General features: G+C 41.9%; 1 protein-coding gene across 2 annotated transcripts; it reads right to left on the reverse strand.

Moving 5' to 3' along the window:
• Positions 1 to 578: 578 nt before the first annotated feature.
• MAT2B (methionine adenosyltransferase 2 non-catalytic beta subunit) lies at positions 579 to 13,332 on the reverse strand. Of its 2 annotated transcripts, none has more exons than XM_061354066.1 (7): positions 12,970 to 13,332; positions 7,571 to 7,765; positions 6,590 to 6,704; positions 6,138 to 6,290; positions 3,171 to 3,364; positions 2,129 to 2,242; positions 579 to 1,156 (listed from the first exon to the last, which is right to left on the reverse strand). In XM_061354066.1, the coding sequence occupies exons 1-7, from the start codon at positions 12,997 to 12,999 to the stop codon at positions 986 to 988; spliced, it is 972 nt and encodes a 323-aa protein (XP_061210050.1). In that variant the 5' UTR covers positions 13,000 to 13,332; the 3' UTR covers positions 579 to 985. The 2 variants fall into 2 exon arrangements, with proteins under 2 accessions (XP_061210050.1, XP_061210049.1); XM_061354065.1 differs by lacking the exon at positions 12,970 to 13,332 and adding an exon at positions 10,850 to 11,007.
• Positions 13,333 to 13,964: the final 632 nt, after the last annotated feature.

Genomic DNA, 13,964 nt, shown 5'->3' on the forward strand with positions numbered 1-13,964 from the left:
GGCAGGGACACCTGCTGCAAACCTTCAATATACATGCTTTGCTGTTCCAGAGCAAGCTCCATCAGTGCAAGATCTGACAGTCTGTGCAAAGAAGCTGCAGTGCTATAAATTCTTAAATACCTTTCTCCTCCGTGCCACATGTGCTAACAAACATCTTTCACTGATTTCAACAATCCCAAATACAGCAAAAAACAAAAGCAAGAGAAAGATGAAGATTTTTCATGCTTTTATATAAAAAAAATCCCCCCCCCTCCAGTAAAAATCCCCCAGCCCCCAAAAGAACAGGTCAAAACTATTTGTTTCCCACCCTCCCACCTGGTTCTAGCTTTTATATGTCACCATTAAAACAAATGCATACAACTTACTGTACAAATATGAAGCTGCGGGCATTCAAGTTACAGAACATTCCGAAAATAGTTCAAGCATAGAAAGTCCACTTGAAAATTGCAAAAATAAAGTTTCACTTTTTTAGAAAACAGTTTGATCAGAGCTGAAGCAAAACGAGCATTGACCAATTCTTACTTCAGTTTCACTTCAGAAGAACGCCACCTTCAGGAGTTAAAAACAAAACCCTTCGATTGTTGGTGGTAACCGACCAGGTCTTTTAAGGAAGAGAAATGGTATTTACAACAATGGCACAGACCTTAAGCATCAACCACAGATTTCAGCCAAAAGTAAGTCTACAAGTGAGCTGAGTCATTCTTAGCATCAAATGGTACTGATTGACAAGAACCATAATCTGCCAGGAACAGATATTAATTTAGACTCGTACAAATGGAAAGAAAGATCCAGGACATCAAACAGGCTCAGTTTTTGTCACTGAACGCTTTTTAGGCTAACAACTTCACTAGTGCAAGACCGTTTGTTTACCTGATTAAATGAAAAATCATAAATGTCACAATTTAAGAACACTCATACAAAACTATGTTTTTTTTTCTTTTAAAAAAGTGCCACATACCATACTTTTACTAAAAAAAGTTACAAACTAATGGAAGACTGTCTGCCTCCATCTCTTGTCAATGAGGAAAGGCCAAAGAGATTCTTTGATCCCTGCTCGAAATGGCGTTCTCTGGCCTATCCCCAGCATCTCCAACTTGGAGCAGTCGAGCTGAGCGTTCCTCGGACGGAGAGCACCCACAACTGGACAATCAGTAATCTAAAAAATAAAGAGGAAAACCCCCAACACACCAACACGTAATCAGAGATGACAGGAAAACATTCCTATATGTGCTCACTTAGAAATTATCCTTCATAGCTTTCTATACACGCACATTCCCTCCTCCCTTCAAACTGTTTTGTGTCTTGTTTTGGGGAGAGGGGTGTATGCGTGTACTTGCTTGTCTGTTTTACGGTTAACTTTATTTCAGCGTAAGACATGTCAGGCAGAGCGACCTGAAGTATCCCAAGGTAAATTTCTCTCACTTGATTACTGCTCGCCATTTACGTTTTTCTACATTTTATTCCTCTTTTCATCCTATTATTATAATCACAAGGTTAAAAATCCTCTCAAAAGTTGACAGAACCATGCTTTGATCGATATACCTGAAGGGAAACTGATCTGCGCAGAAATAATTCATTCTTTTTCCCTCCATCTTCCAAACTACATTTCAGTTCCAGCCTTTACTAATTGAGAATCTTTGGAGTTTATTTTGGATATAAATAAAATCTTGCTTACAGGTTATTCTCACAACATTATCAGTATATCATTAAGAGCAGTCTTACTTTCAAGTGTCAATAAAACTGCAGGACAGGCATTTTAAGCAAAGCAGAAATGATCTGAAGTTCTTAAGTGCATGTATTCAGAAATAAATCTGGACATTGACAAGTTCTTATAGATTCCTACCTTTGAGTTAATGTTCTGTCAATCCATAAGCTTTTTTAAGGACAAAAACTCAACAAAAAATATGGACTTACTCATGCCTAAGGGAACTGTTCTGCAGAAGTATCGTTATACTACACACTGCAAAACTGGTTACTGACGGACTGCGTCATCAGCAATAGATCCGCTGTGCTAGGCAAACTCACACAATCTCCCTGAACAGAAAGTTTATTTGTATAGCTAGCAAGACCCACTACTGAAAACCATAAAACATCTGTCTTTCTACAGGCTGAACAACACATCACTTACCGGTCTCAAGTGGCTGCTGGGAAGGTTGAAAGCATCTGCAATGGCACACGCCATTTCATACTTAGTCATCTGTTCATTGCCAGACCAGTGAAACGTGCCTCTAATGGATGAGTCCTACAGAAGAGATAGAACACAGAGGTGAAAAGCAGCAGCCAGACAGCCCTCAGTGCAAGAGTTGTGAAGAACAATCTTCCAGCAAATCCTATCCTAAAGGCGTGTTACAACATCTCACGTTCTAGAAATGTCTCAAGCATTTTCATAGAACACCCGGCTCGGGACTGAGACCGAGTACTGGTGCTACATGTATCTGGCCTGACTTTTCACAAGCAGCTTATATTCTGTAGAGTTATTACCAGGAGGGAAAGGAGCGAGCCAGCCAACCAACCAAAGCCAAATAGCTGGGAAGGAGAAACTCGGCTCTTCTATACTAGTCACTTACCCAAAACAAATGCAAAAGGCACCACACACTCTGAACAAGAAACTGCAAACCATATATGAGTCCTTTCAAACAAACCAACTGCACCACATTTACTATACATGCATGGCCATTTTTTACCAAGCTAAATAAAGGTGATTTTGTTATCTTGCAAATATGGTAACCTGAAGTTGATGTGATGAATAAACACAATCAAATATTTAAGTCCAGTGGCTTGGTTTTGCCACTTCAGTGTTCTTAATACAGTAAAAACAAGGGCATCTTTGAGAATGATGTTCAATCGCCATGGGGTTTTTTTAGTTCAAAATGGCAATTTGTAAAAGGCCTGCTTCAGAAAGTCAGTATTTGCATTTCTGTCCTGCAGACTAGAACACACATGACAATTTGCAGAAGGTTCTGTCCCATCACTTCCCTCACTTTTGTTTTAAGTATCCACATGCTGCCATGTAAGGATACTGCAGACTACAGCTAGTTCTCCCTTCCCTCCAGGTATTCCAGAAATGCAATGAATAATGCAGGTTATAGGCAGTTCTCAGATGTTCTGAAACAAAGCCAAGAACTCAAATCTATTTTACCTTAAAGAGGCTTGTTTCTTTATAGTCTTACCAGCATTCTCTTCTCTGCTAGCTGTCTGCAAACACTTGCTACATCCTTGACGTTAGTAGGAAATCTTTGCTGCCAGTGATCCATATTGGCAGACTTATTACTGAACTGCACTTTATCAAACATAACAGTCACAGCACTTTCCTCCAGCCTTTCCACCTCTCCATACAAGACAGGAATCCTAAGTACTGCAGCACCTAAAAGAAAGAATATTTCAAAAGTAGTAACATTGCTATGAATGAATATGAATGCTGTAGCGTAACCTGAAAAGTGTTAGGGAAGTGTTAAGAAATATGCTGGTGATATTAAGCATCTACAAATCATGAAAAAAATTGCAATTAAAATATTTGCCCTCAGAATATAATTTTAATTTGTATCAATTGAAACATTTTATAAACACTGAGTTTATATAAACTTATTTTGAGTTCTGCTGTTGATTGCCAGAAAGCCAACAAGCTTTTATTAACACCACAAGAGAAAAAGGATCTGTTTGGGTTAGAACAATGATTACAAAGATAACAACTGAGCTCTGCAGTTACTGCAGCACTCCCCCTCCTCCCTGGGTAAGAGCATGAACAAAAATTCCCACCAAGCATCATATTCAGGTGTCAATTACAGACGAAGATTTTTTGCCCAGCATGCAGAAGCCTGCATCAAGGAGGATATTATTTACCAGGAAAAAATACATGAACCTTAGCATAAATTATGTGCTTGACAAATACGGAACAGGTTCACAGAATATGGCAGTGAACAATATCCAATTTCAAGATAGTGATTTGAGAAATTAAACTAACAGCAAGCAAGTGCAAAGAGAAGGATATTTAAGGATGGAATACATCATACTAGTCTACCTCAGTCACGAAGACTCAAAAGGCCTCTCTGAGGGGAAATGCAAGAAGGCTATGACAAATGCATTAAAAGTAACACAGATATTTTGGCTTGAAGAAAAACAAAACAAAACAAAACAAAGTCAGTCCAGAAGTTGGAAGAAGTCACCAAATCACTGCAATTCTTACAGATTTGTAGGAAAATGCTATAGCCATTAGAAAGACAAAAAGAAAAAGCTAACACACAAATTATTCTCACAGAAAAGTAAACAGAAAGAAGTACTTATATAAGAAAAACAAACACAATTAAAACCCCAGTATGATACTGATTTCCTGCTGCTCTAAAAACAGTTTAGTTGCTCAGCAAATATATTCTTCTTCTCTCTAAATACTGGTTGAAAACTCTTATTTTTAATCTCTTTAGAAGTACTCAGTATTTGAGAAAGACAACACAACAGTTCTAGAGAGCTGTCTGGGACTTGGAGAGCATTAGCTTCATTACCAGTGGTTCTGATGACCCACTGAAACTTTATTGCTTTAGAAGCATCAGTACTTACTTACATCCCTTCCTAACCAAAGTAAAATAGATTAAAAAAAAAAATGCAAATCCCCAAATTATTTGTGGAGATTCCTTGCACTATACAAATAAAAATGGATATGGAAATTCTTTATGCAACTATAGGCATCTGATAAACTGAATTCTACATATACGATATTAGCAAATAAGTGGTTGGAAGCCTTAATACATGTAACGTATTTATATTTGTATCAACAGTAGAATGCACATTTTCAAGCATCTTGCTCATTAGCATCTCAAAATTCCTTCTGCTGATGATACTGCTGCAACACACTACTGCCTGGCAGATCATGCTCAAAAGGTTTTAAAACACAACTGAACTGCTGAGTTGGGGTTGGGATCTGGCAAGATAGCCACATGTACTTGAATGTGGTGCAGTCTTATCTTCATTACCAATCTAGAAGAGGGAGCAAACAGCATCACAGTCAAATTCAGAGATATTTCAGTAAGAGGTGGGGTGAACAACTTTCTATTTTTACTTAAGTAGAGCTTTTCCTCTCAAAATGTTTTTTAGAAAGTCTATTTCTCAGCAGTAATGACAAAGCTATACTAAGGCCCATTGTTTTCCAATACAGTGTATACTTACTCACTGAAAGACCATTGCACTAATTTATCAATTGTTCCATTCTCTGGTTAGGCAGAAGAGAATCACAGTTATAATACTGACATATTGAAAGCCTCTTCTGCAAGTGCTCTGAGATTGTTTTCTTCAAATTCTCTGAGAAAATACAAGTGCTTCTTTCCTTAGAATCTGTGAATGGAAGCTGTCAGCATACTAACAAGAAACAGCCAAACCTCTGTTTCAGACAAGAAATGAGTTTTAAATGCAAGGGAACATGATCGGTCACAAGCTTTTTTTCTCCTCCAAGGTACAAGTTTTAAAATTATGTTTGCGTATTTTGAATGCCAATTTTCATTGAGAAAAGACTTAAACAACAAATAAATAAATATTTAGCTGCTTAAAGCCAGAAATATGTTACTAACTCTTTAGAAAGTGCTACAATAGGGAATCTGATGTGCATGGTGAGGTAGGTGGGTAAAAACAAAATGGATGGCTTGATGGCTTACTTAGGAGAGCAAACCAGGAGATCAACAAGAAAACCAAGAGCCTGCAACAAAGGCCTATGTTAATATTATCTGCATAATTACTGAATCACAAGTCCATTTTCCCCTTTAAGTAAAGGTACATTTACAACAACTGTAATGCATCTCCTTAAGTAACAGCAGCTGTGTACAAAGCATGGTAAAGCTTGTGCCATTACAATACACCGATGTATTTTATTTTTCCTCTAGAGTAAATGATTCACAGCAGACAAAGGCTGGTGAACATCCATCAGCAGAGACTAGTAACACAAGTGATGATCAGAACAAGTAAGAAATAAAGCTTTAGTTGACCTGTAAGCAATAAGAATGGTTCACAAGCAAGGAGAATGTCTCTTGATCACATTCTTTTCTAAATTTTGTTTCCATGGTTTTGCAATTTTACCACTGACTTACGAGTCTAGTAAGCAAATATACAACTAAATAAACAGAAAGCCTCTATTCAAAATGTGAGCATATTCTTACCTTCATTATTTTCCAGGACTACCTTTTCACCCTCCAGTTTGGTTTTACCATATAAATTCAGGGGATTTGGTATGTCAGTCTCTTTATAAGGAGGACTTGTTCCATCAAACACGTAGTCTGTACTAATGTAGATCAGAAATGCTCCAACTGCAGCTGGGAAGAAAATGTTTATATGGTCTATTTTAGTCCATGCCTTGTCTGAAATCCCAATAAACTTTCCAACAAATCTCTGAAGGACCTCATCTTCTTCTAGCCCCACTCATTCCTGCTGCTTTGTCTGTTCACTGATCCTCAAAACAGACACACATGCTACCCTTACAGAAAACAGGTTGACAGCACAGTGATTTCAAGTGTGACATTAGCACTTGGAATAACTTACTCCTATTTATGTCCCTGTATAAATAAATGCAGCATTTTAACAAGAAACCAAATACATTAGATGGTCTCCTTACCTGCCTCTTTTGCTAAGTTCCCTGAAGCAGCCACATTGAGCTGAGAAGCAGCTTCTGGTTGATTTTCTACAACATCTGGCCTTCTCTCAGCAGCACAGTGCACTATAACATGAGGCTGGAAATTAAAGACTAATTTTAAACAACAAACATCATCAAGAGATTGCAGCTGTACCCTAGCTCTAGCCATGAACTCCCTCAGGCAAAGAGGCATTTCACTAAGTTGTGAGAAGTAAGAAAAGCAGTAGAATTATTTGTAAGCATGGTGTGCTCAGAAGCATGCTTTCCTTAGGAAGTAAAACTAAACCATGCTGCTTTTAGATGCCAAAAAAAAAAGATCACTAATTTTGCAACTGTGATCTTCAGAACTTTCAATGTTACAGCAAGCCTGAAGTTGCTGGTTGTTTTTTTTCTTTAACTCTCTGCAATAATGTAAAATATTATAATAACATGTATCTCACACACACATAACTGCACTCAAAATTTCTAGATAAGCCATTTCCACATGGCTTATTTGACATAAGCAGACCAATAATAAGGTATTTAAAGCCATTTTATAGAATGGCACCCTGCATAATGCATTTCGGGTTCCTCTTGCAAGTCATTTTTCAGTAAAAACTGAACATCTTCCTGCATTACACACTGGACAAAGAGTTACTGCTGTTGTATTCAAGTGTTCTTCAATAGAACTGCTTGATATTACTCTGTCAATAACTAATGGTTATCTTTTTCTTTCAAATATAAACGCAAGTGTGCCAACGTATCTGTCTGTTACCTGTCTCTGGTGATGCCAGCAGAGTTTAGAACTGTCTGTATGTGCAGAGCAAACTGAGCTTCAGACAAGGCAGAAAAGGCTGCCATACATCTTTCACCAGAGCCTTGCCCCACTACAGCCACATAAACTCAGTATCAGAAAAGCACTATCAACTGACTATTAGATGTATAAATGTAACTTAACCTCTACTTCACACTCCAGGAACTTACCTGAAAATCATGGATAATGTCATGAACTGCAACAGAGTCCAGAAGATTTATCTGTTCAAATCTGGGCTGAGCTCTCCTGTATCCGCAGCCAACTGCATTCCAATTATTTTCCTTGAATTCTTTAAATACGGCTCTGCCAAGAAGTCCTGTAGCACCAGTAATGAGAGCTCGCCTACTGGGAATATCAACATCTTCCTAGGGAAACAAGAACAGGAAAAGTTTTCTTTCTACTGTTATTTATAACTATGTTTTCTTTAAAAGTATGGAAGGCTACAGCCAGAGCTACTGCATTAAGCAGCTTCCCTTGCCACATGAATGCTTTGGAATGTCTCATGGAAGCAAACAACTGGGAGCATGGAGATAGTACCTAGTCAAGTATTTAAACATATTTTTGCTGACAGTGAAAGCAAAACTTAAATGGGAAACTCACCTACTTCTATAACAGGAAGGGAACCCAAGCCGAACTACAAATGAAGACAAAATTTTAAGTTCATTCAAAATCTGGTAACTTTGTACAATTTGAAACGAGGGAAATAACTTCTTTAGAAAATGGACCTGAAATATGCAACATTTAGGGTCCACATCCTGCAACAAGTAATTTTGGACAGACTGTGCCTGTTAGAGGCTGCAGCAATACCATACAGCTCCCTGTGGGCCTACCTACAATGACTCTTAGAAATGAAAACTTGAATTTTATTATTAAATAGTAATTCACTGTCATTTAACACAAGTCTAATAATAAGTAAAAACAAGATACTGGTCTCCTCTCAGTTTTATAAAAAGCATTGGAAGTGATTGATAGTTTAAATTTTCCATTTATACAACATCCTAAAGCTTCTTTAACTCTGGCATATTCCAGTACTTGAGACTGTTGTTTACATCAGTGCACACAAAGTTCCTTCCTCTCCACCACTCACTGGACCACAAAGTTTTCAAGACAGGAAACCCAAGGTTAATGTCTGTCTGAGCAACCTATTTTCCTTTTATACTTTACTTCTGAAGGTAGTATAAACAAGCCCAAAAGCATACAGTTACATGCCAGTACAGACCAAAACTGCAGGTGTGCAGAATCCACAGGTCTGGGATTTCCTGACTCCTTTATGCACAAGGACCATCTGTGATAACTGACTGTAACTTTGTAAATGCTCTCTACTATGTGATTCAAATAGCCCTGACACTACTGTGAATTCTTACATTTTCATCATTGTGACAGACCAGTTTTTTGATTGCAGCACAGGAAGTAACAGAAATTGATTCCAAATTACCATCTTTCCCCCTTAAAGCTCTAGAATCACAGGCTGTTTTGTGTTGGAAAGGACCTTAAAGCTCATCCAGTTTCACCCCCTGCCACGGGCAGGGACACCTTCCACTAGAGCAGCTTGCTCTAAGCCCTGTCCAACTTGGCTTTGAACACTGCCAGGCATGGGGCAGCCACAGCTTCTCTGGGCACCCTGTGCCAGTGCCTCAGCACCCTCACAGGGAAGAGCTTCTGCCTAAGAGCTCATCTAAATCTATACTATAAAGTTATATGCCAAGGCACTGACAGTTCCCAGCACAGCATGTGCGTTTTCCTCCATTCTAAACCTTCAGGTGCAGGAAGACTTACTTCCTCAAGTACCGGGTGAAGATTAGTAACTGACATCTTGACAGTTTCTTTAAGGCAACAAACTACAGCAAATTATGTTTATTTATAATTTTTAAGGATGCCCATGTTCTCTGAAAAGCGTAAGCAAGAACACTCAGTGTTGTGATGTACTTTATATCTTTGCAAGACTTTGACAGAGCCCCACAGGACAGATTTACTAGCACTTCTAGAGCTAATAATTATCAAAGCTTTGTGGCAGGAAATCCAGTTCTCTAAAAATGTGACAGAATGTCTTTAATAAGTAGGAAGCGATCAACACAAAAACTTGTGTCACTTTTAAGCTCTGGCATTTTTAAGCATCATTAAGGTTTGTTTATTCTATGCAGCATAAAGAGGATATTGCACGAGCAGCACAGCCTGAACTGAATACAACAGTCACAACCAGGTTTAGTACTGTCTGCATCCTGTTGTTCTTGTCTGCAAGACTAATTGTTCTAAGTCCCTTGTTTCCACAAGGTTATTAGTAGTTGTTTCCCATAAACTCAACACCAACCACCAGTTTTAATGCAGTTAAAGGTTCCTAGTAATACAAAACCTGCACAGGTTAACTCTTTCCCTATATGCTGCCTTGCTCCTTTGCAGAATATCAGAGCTGCAACAGGCTTTCTACCAAGGAACTGCAGGCGCAGACCTTCGAGTCCAAAGGACCTTGAAGGCCTTGGTGTGCCCAAACATCCCAGACTTCAAACGTCACCCTTTTGCCTGCAAATTTTGTAGCCTTAAATGCAAGTTGCTATCAGACTAGCCCATCTGCTAACAGATTTTTTCCGTGTGCTTCTCAATTATGAAGCAATCATACCCAGAGTCACCAAATGTGCACAAAGTTGTCTTAACAACTAATTTTAAATAATACTACTTAAATGCACCATTTTAAGCTTTATGATAAAGTGTATGATTTCTGTCTGATGTTCACTGCTCACTAGGAATTAACATAATAAAAGAGAAATGCACTCAGAAGCCTCACTCAAATAAAAATACCCAAGATTAAAAAGTAGCATTTGGGAGACCTAGAAGTATTTTTAGATGCTATTAAAAGTATAATCACAAAACACCGTAAGACGCAAGGTATTTCAAGGTACAAGTACTTTATAAGTTTCATATAAAGATCAACTCAGAGATGTCCATGTTAAGGAAGGGGCCGCCGGGCTCACGCAGGTTAGCACACGAGGTGAGGATCGGGAGGACGCGGGATCAGACGGGACGGGAGCACCCGAGAGCCGCTCCTTGCCGCCGGCTACACCTGCTCAAAGGCTCTCACAGGGGACGGGCCCGTGGGCACCGGACAGCTCCAGCAGCGGGACCACGCAGGGCCGCAGTGCCCAAACCGCCGCCACGGAGGCAACGCAGCGGTGGCGGAATGAGGCACCGAGGGTCCCGATCCCGGAGCCCAGCCATCAGCGGGAGCCGCCGGCCGCACTTCCCCTCGCACCCAGCACTCCGCGGACAGTCGGAGCCGCCACAGCCGCCCTTCCCCAACACGTCGCGGCGCCTCCTCCGGCCCCGCAGGGGAGGCCCGTCCGGCGGTGCACCCCGCGGCCCTACGAAGGGAGGTCCATGCGGGGCGGCCCAGCCCCCCAGGAGCCGCAGGCGCGGCGCACCCGGAGAAAACGGCGCCGTGGGCTCCCGCCGCTCACCTCCACCAGCTCGCAGCGGCCCGGTGCGAAGCGGATCTTGAGCTCCTTCTCCCGGCCGACCATGGCGGCGCCGCTGGGCCCGCCCGGCCCGGGGCCTGCTCCTGCTGCTGCTCGGCGGGGCGCTGCGGGAGGGCGGACGTGCCGTGCGCCGCGCAGCAGGGCGAGCCCTCATTGGGCAGCGGCGGCGACACGAAGCTCTCACCGCCGCGCGCTCAATGGCTGAGGAGCGCCAAAGGGGAGGGGCCCTGGCGGGGTTTAAAGGGGCCGCGCTCACGGAAGGCGCAGCGGACCCCCGGGGTAGGGGCGGCAGCCCTAGTCTCTAGGAGCCGAAGGGCGGCCATGGCTCCTGCGGAGGCACAGCAGAGACAAGGCCCGGGCTGGGGCCGGTAGGGCGAACCCGCTAGAAAGCAGGAGGAAGAGGCAGAGCGGTGCCCCCGTCTGACCATGACCCTGCAGCGGCTCTGAGGGAGTTTGTGTCAAGTACATGAGGCCGTAACGGGCTCCAGCACGGCGGCACAGCCCATCACCCCTCAGCTAGAGCTGGCAGGCAGCCCGCACCGATCTCGACGTCTTAGCTGAGCAGCCCAGGCAGCGATTGCTCCTTTCCCTTTCGTCCCGCGAGAGGAGGCAAGGGATGTCCGCCTGCGCCCACAGACTCTCAGCCCGGCCTACGTGCGCAGTAGCTGGTGAGCAACCCGTTTGTGTGTGCTTCGCGTTCAGCGCCGCGGCTGCGCCTACAGCTCTTGCTCAGGGGCTGTGTTCTGCCGTGCGCAGCCCCAGCTCCTGCAGCAACCGCTTCTCGGTTACAGCCTTGCCGTAACAACCTCGGCCCATAGAAAGCGTCAGCTTCCACTTGTGTAAAAGTATCAGCTCCTGCCTTTTATACAACAAAACTTCCTACTTCACGTATCCAGTTACTAAGAGATACCACTTTAAGAACGGCAGAATATCGTGCATTTCCCAATTGCCTTTATCCGCAGCTTCATAAGAAAGACTGGTAAAATAGCCCACTGCAACAGCAGTCCCTGCCTGCATTACTCATCCTAAAATTCTACACTTACGAGTTTACTTTTTTACATGCAGGGTTAAAAAGTAACATGAACCTGTTCATAAAGCTTTTTACTGTGATATTTCAGCCCCACACAAAGGCAAAGACCCATTGCTCCATATTGTTTTGAACAAGCTTGAAGAACTGGTAGCTAAGCTTTAGTTTAGCTAGGGTCACACTGAGATCTTTACCTAAGGAATTAATTTCAGCTTGACTTAAATACTTCTTTAAGTGGCAGTCAAGGGAGAAAACCAGCCGATATTACAAAGTTAAAGAGAAATTAGAAAATCTGCTAAACTAAATAGAACCATACTGTAAATGACCTTTACCTGTGAGAAAGGACTGACATGTACAACGCATGAAGCATACATGTAGAAATCACTTCAGACAGTTTCTGCCTTCTTGGACTGCAGATGCCTTATATTCCTTGTAATGCACTATGGCCATTTAATTCCCCTTCGTTAACCTTGGAACTCTTAGAAAAATACCAGTAATTTCCTCACTTGAGGAATTACTTGAGATTCAGAAGAGGAACCTGCAAAGCCTGGGGGATCAGCAGGGCAGCCCCGAGGTAACAGCCAGGGCTGTACCTGTGTCTCACCCTGTGTGGAACCAGGAACTTAGCCGTCCACTCTTAGAGCAAGGGGAGAGCAGGGAAAGCTCAACACCGGGGTCTCCCACAAGAGCCATGAGCTGGCCTGTAAAACACCTTCACGCTGTTGTCAGCAGTCTAACAGTTACAAAACCTGGGTGTAATATGTTATCTTCATAACATAATTTACATTGAATGCAGTAGCATTCCAGCTTCCACTTCCAATGTCGTTAGCATTATATACACTTTGTGAAACACTGTGATTGCACGGAATATATAGAAATTGTATTATAGTTGATATCAGTTATTTAAGCATAATGCACCACAGGGTGACTAAATGCACCAGGCCCTTTACTTATTAACATTTCATACTGCAATTTGCAGACTAAAGCACAATTCTCTGCTCCTGTCTTGTTTCCCCTATGTTCTGTAATCAAAGCGCAGCCAGCAATCAGTTAATGCAAAGATCCATAGCCTTACCTGCTCCATTTCCACCGGCATTTCAGGCATTGCTCCAAACTACAGAAGGAATTACCAGCCTAGGAAGTTACTGCAGTTCTGCTGCGCACTCGTCCCTTTGTCTGCTTTGCCTGCAGAGAGCACATGGACTGAAAAGCAGCAGCGGCTTAACTGACCTTTGAAACCGAAATGCTAATCCAAGCCCTACATCACGTGTGGCTCTGAGTCCTGCTAAGCTTTTGGGCAATTCCCAGTGGTACCATTTAAGCAGCTCCGTAGGGACTTAAATCTGTACTTCATAACCGCCAGCATGAGCGAGTGCAGCCATTGTGTGCATCAAATTTATTCAGAGCACCAGCAGAGAGTCTTGTGCAGTTCTCCTTTTACAGGAAACAGGAGGAGGGTTCGCCTTAGGTCACCTGGGTTGAGGAGTCTCACAACTCTGCCTTTCACATTTAAACTCACTGCAACCCAGACCTTGCTGCAATGCAGCGAGACAGAAATAATTTAGTGTCTTTTATAATTAGTGTCTTTTAAATTAAAATTAAAAAGTATGTTCCACAAAATGCAAGTAGCTGATTCTTGCAGTGAATACCACAAGAGTACCTCAGGTGAGGTACCAATATCAAGGTTTCAGTTTTTAACAGGTATTCCATACCTGCATGAAACTGGTAAACCACTTCAAGTTGACACAACGCACTCAAGATCTCTCATTCAACTCTATCTTTTCCCCTAGTCTGCTCAATGTTGTTTAGATACCTTTTAAAGTTGAACCAGAACCTAACATTGCAGTAAGGCTAGCATAATTATTTGCTGGAGTGACCTACTCCTGTCAATAGAAACATACTCTCAGCAGCTTAAAAAGGAATTAAAACGGCACTGCCAGTTAAGATAGAAGGTTTTAATGAAGGCTGTATGAAAACAACTTGTAGTCATCATAAAAGCAGTCTTGTAATATACACAGTATTTTGCTTCACTCCATATACTTTCACCCTCTGACAACATCTTGCTAACTT

This window comes from Neopsephotus bourkii, unplaced genomic scaffold, assembly GCF_033783945.1.
Source record: "Neopsephotus bourkii isolate Nb327-2 ecotype Australia unplaced genomic scaffold, CSIRO-AGI_Nbou_v1 NB_716, whole genome shotgun sequence".
NCBI lineage: Eukaryota > Metazoa > Chordata > Aves > Psittaciformes > Psittacidae > Neopsephotus > Neopsephotus bourkii.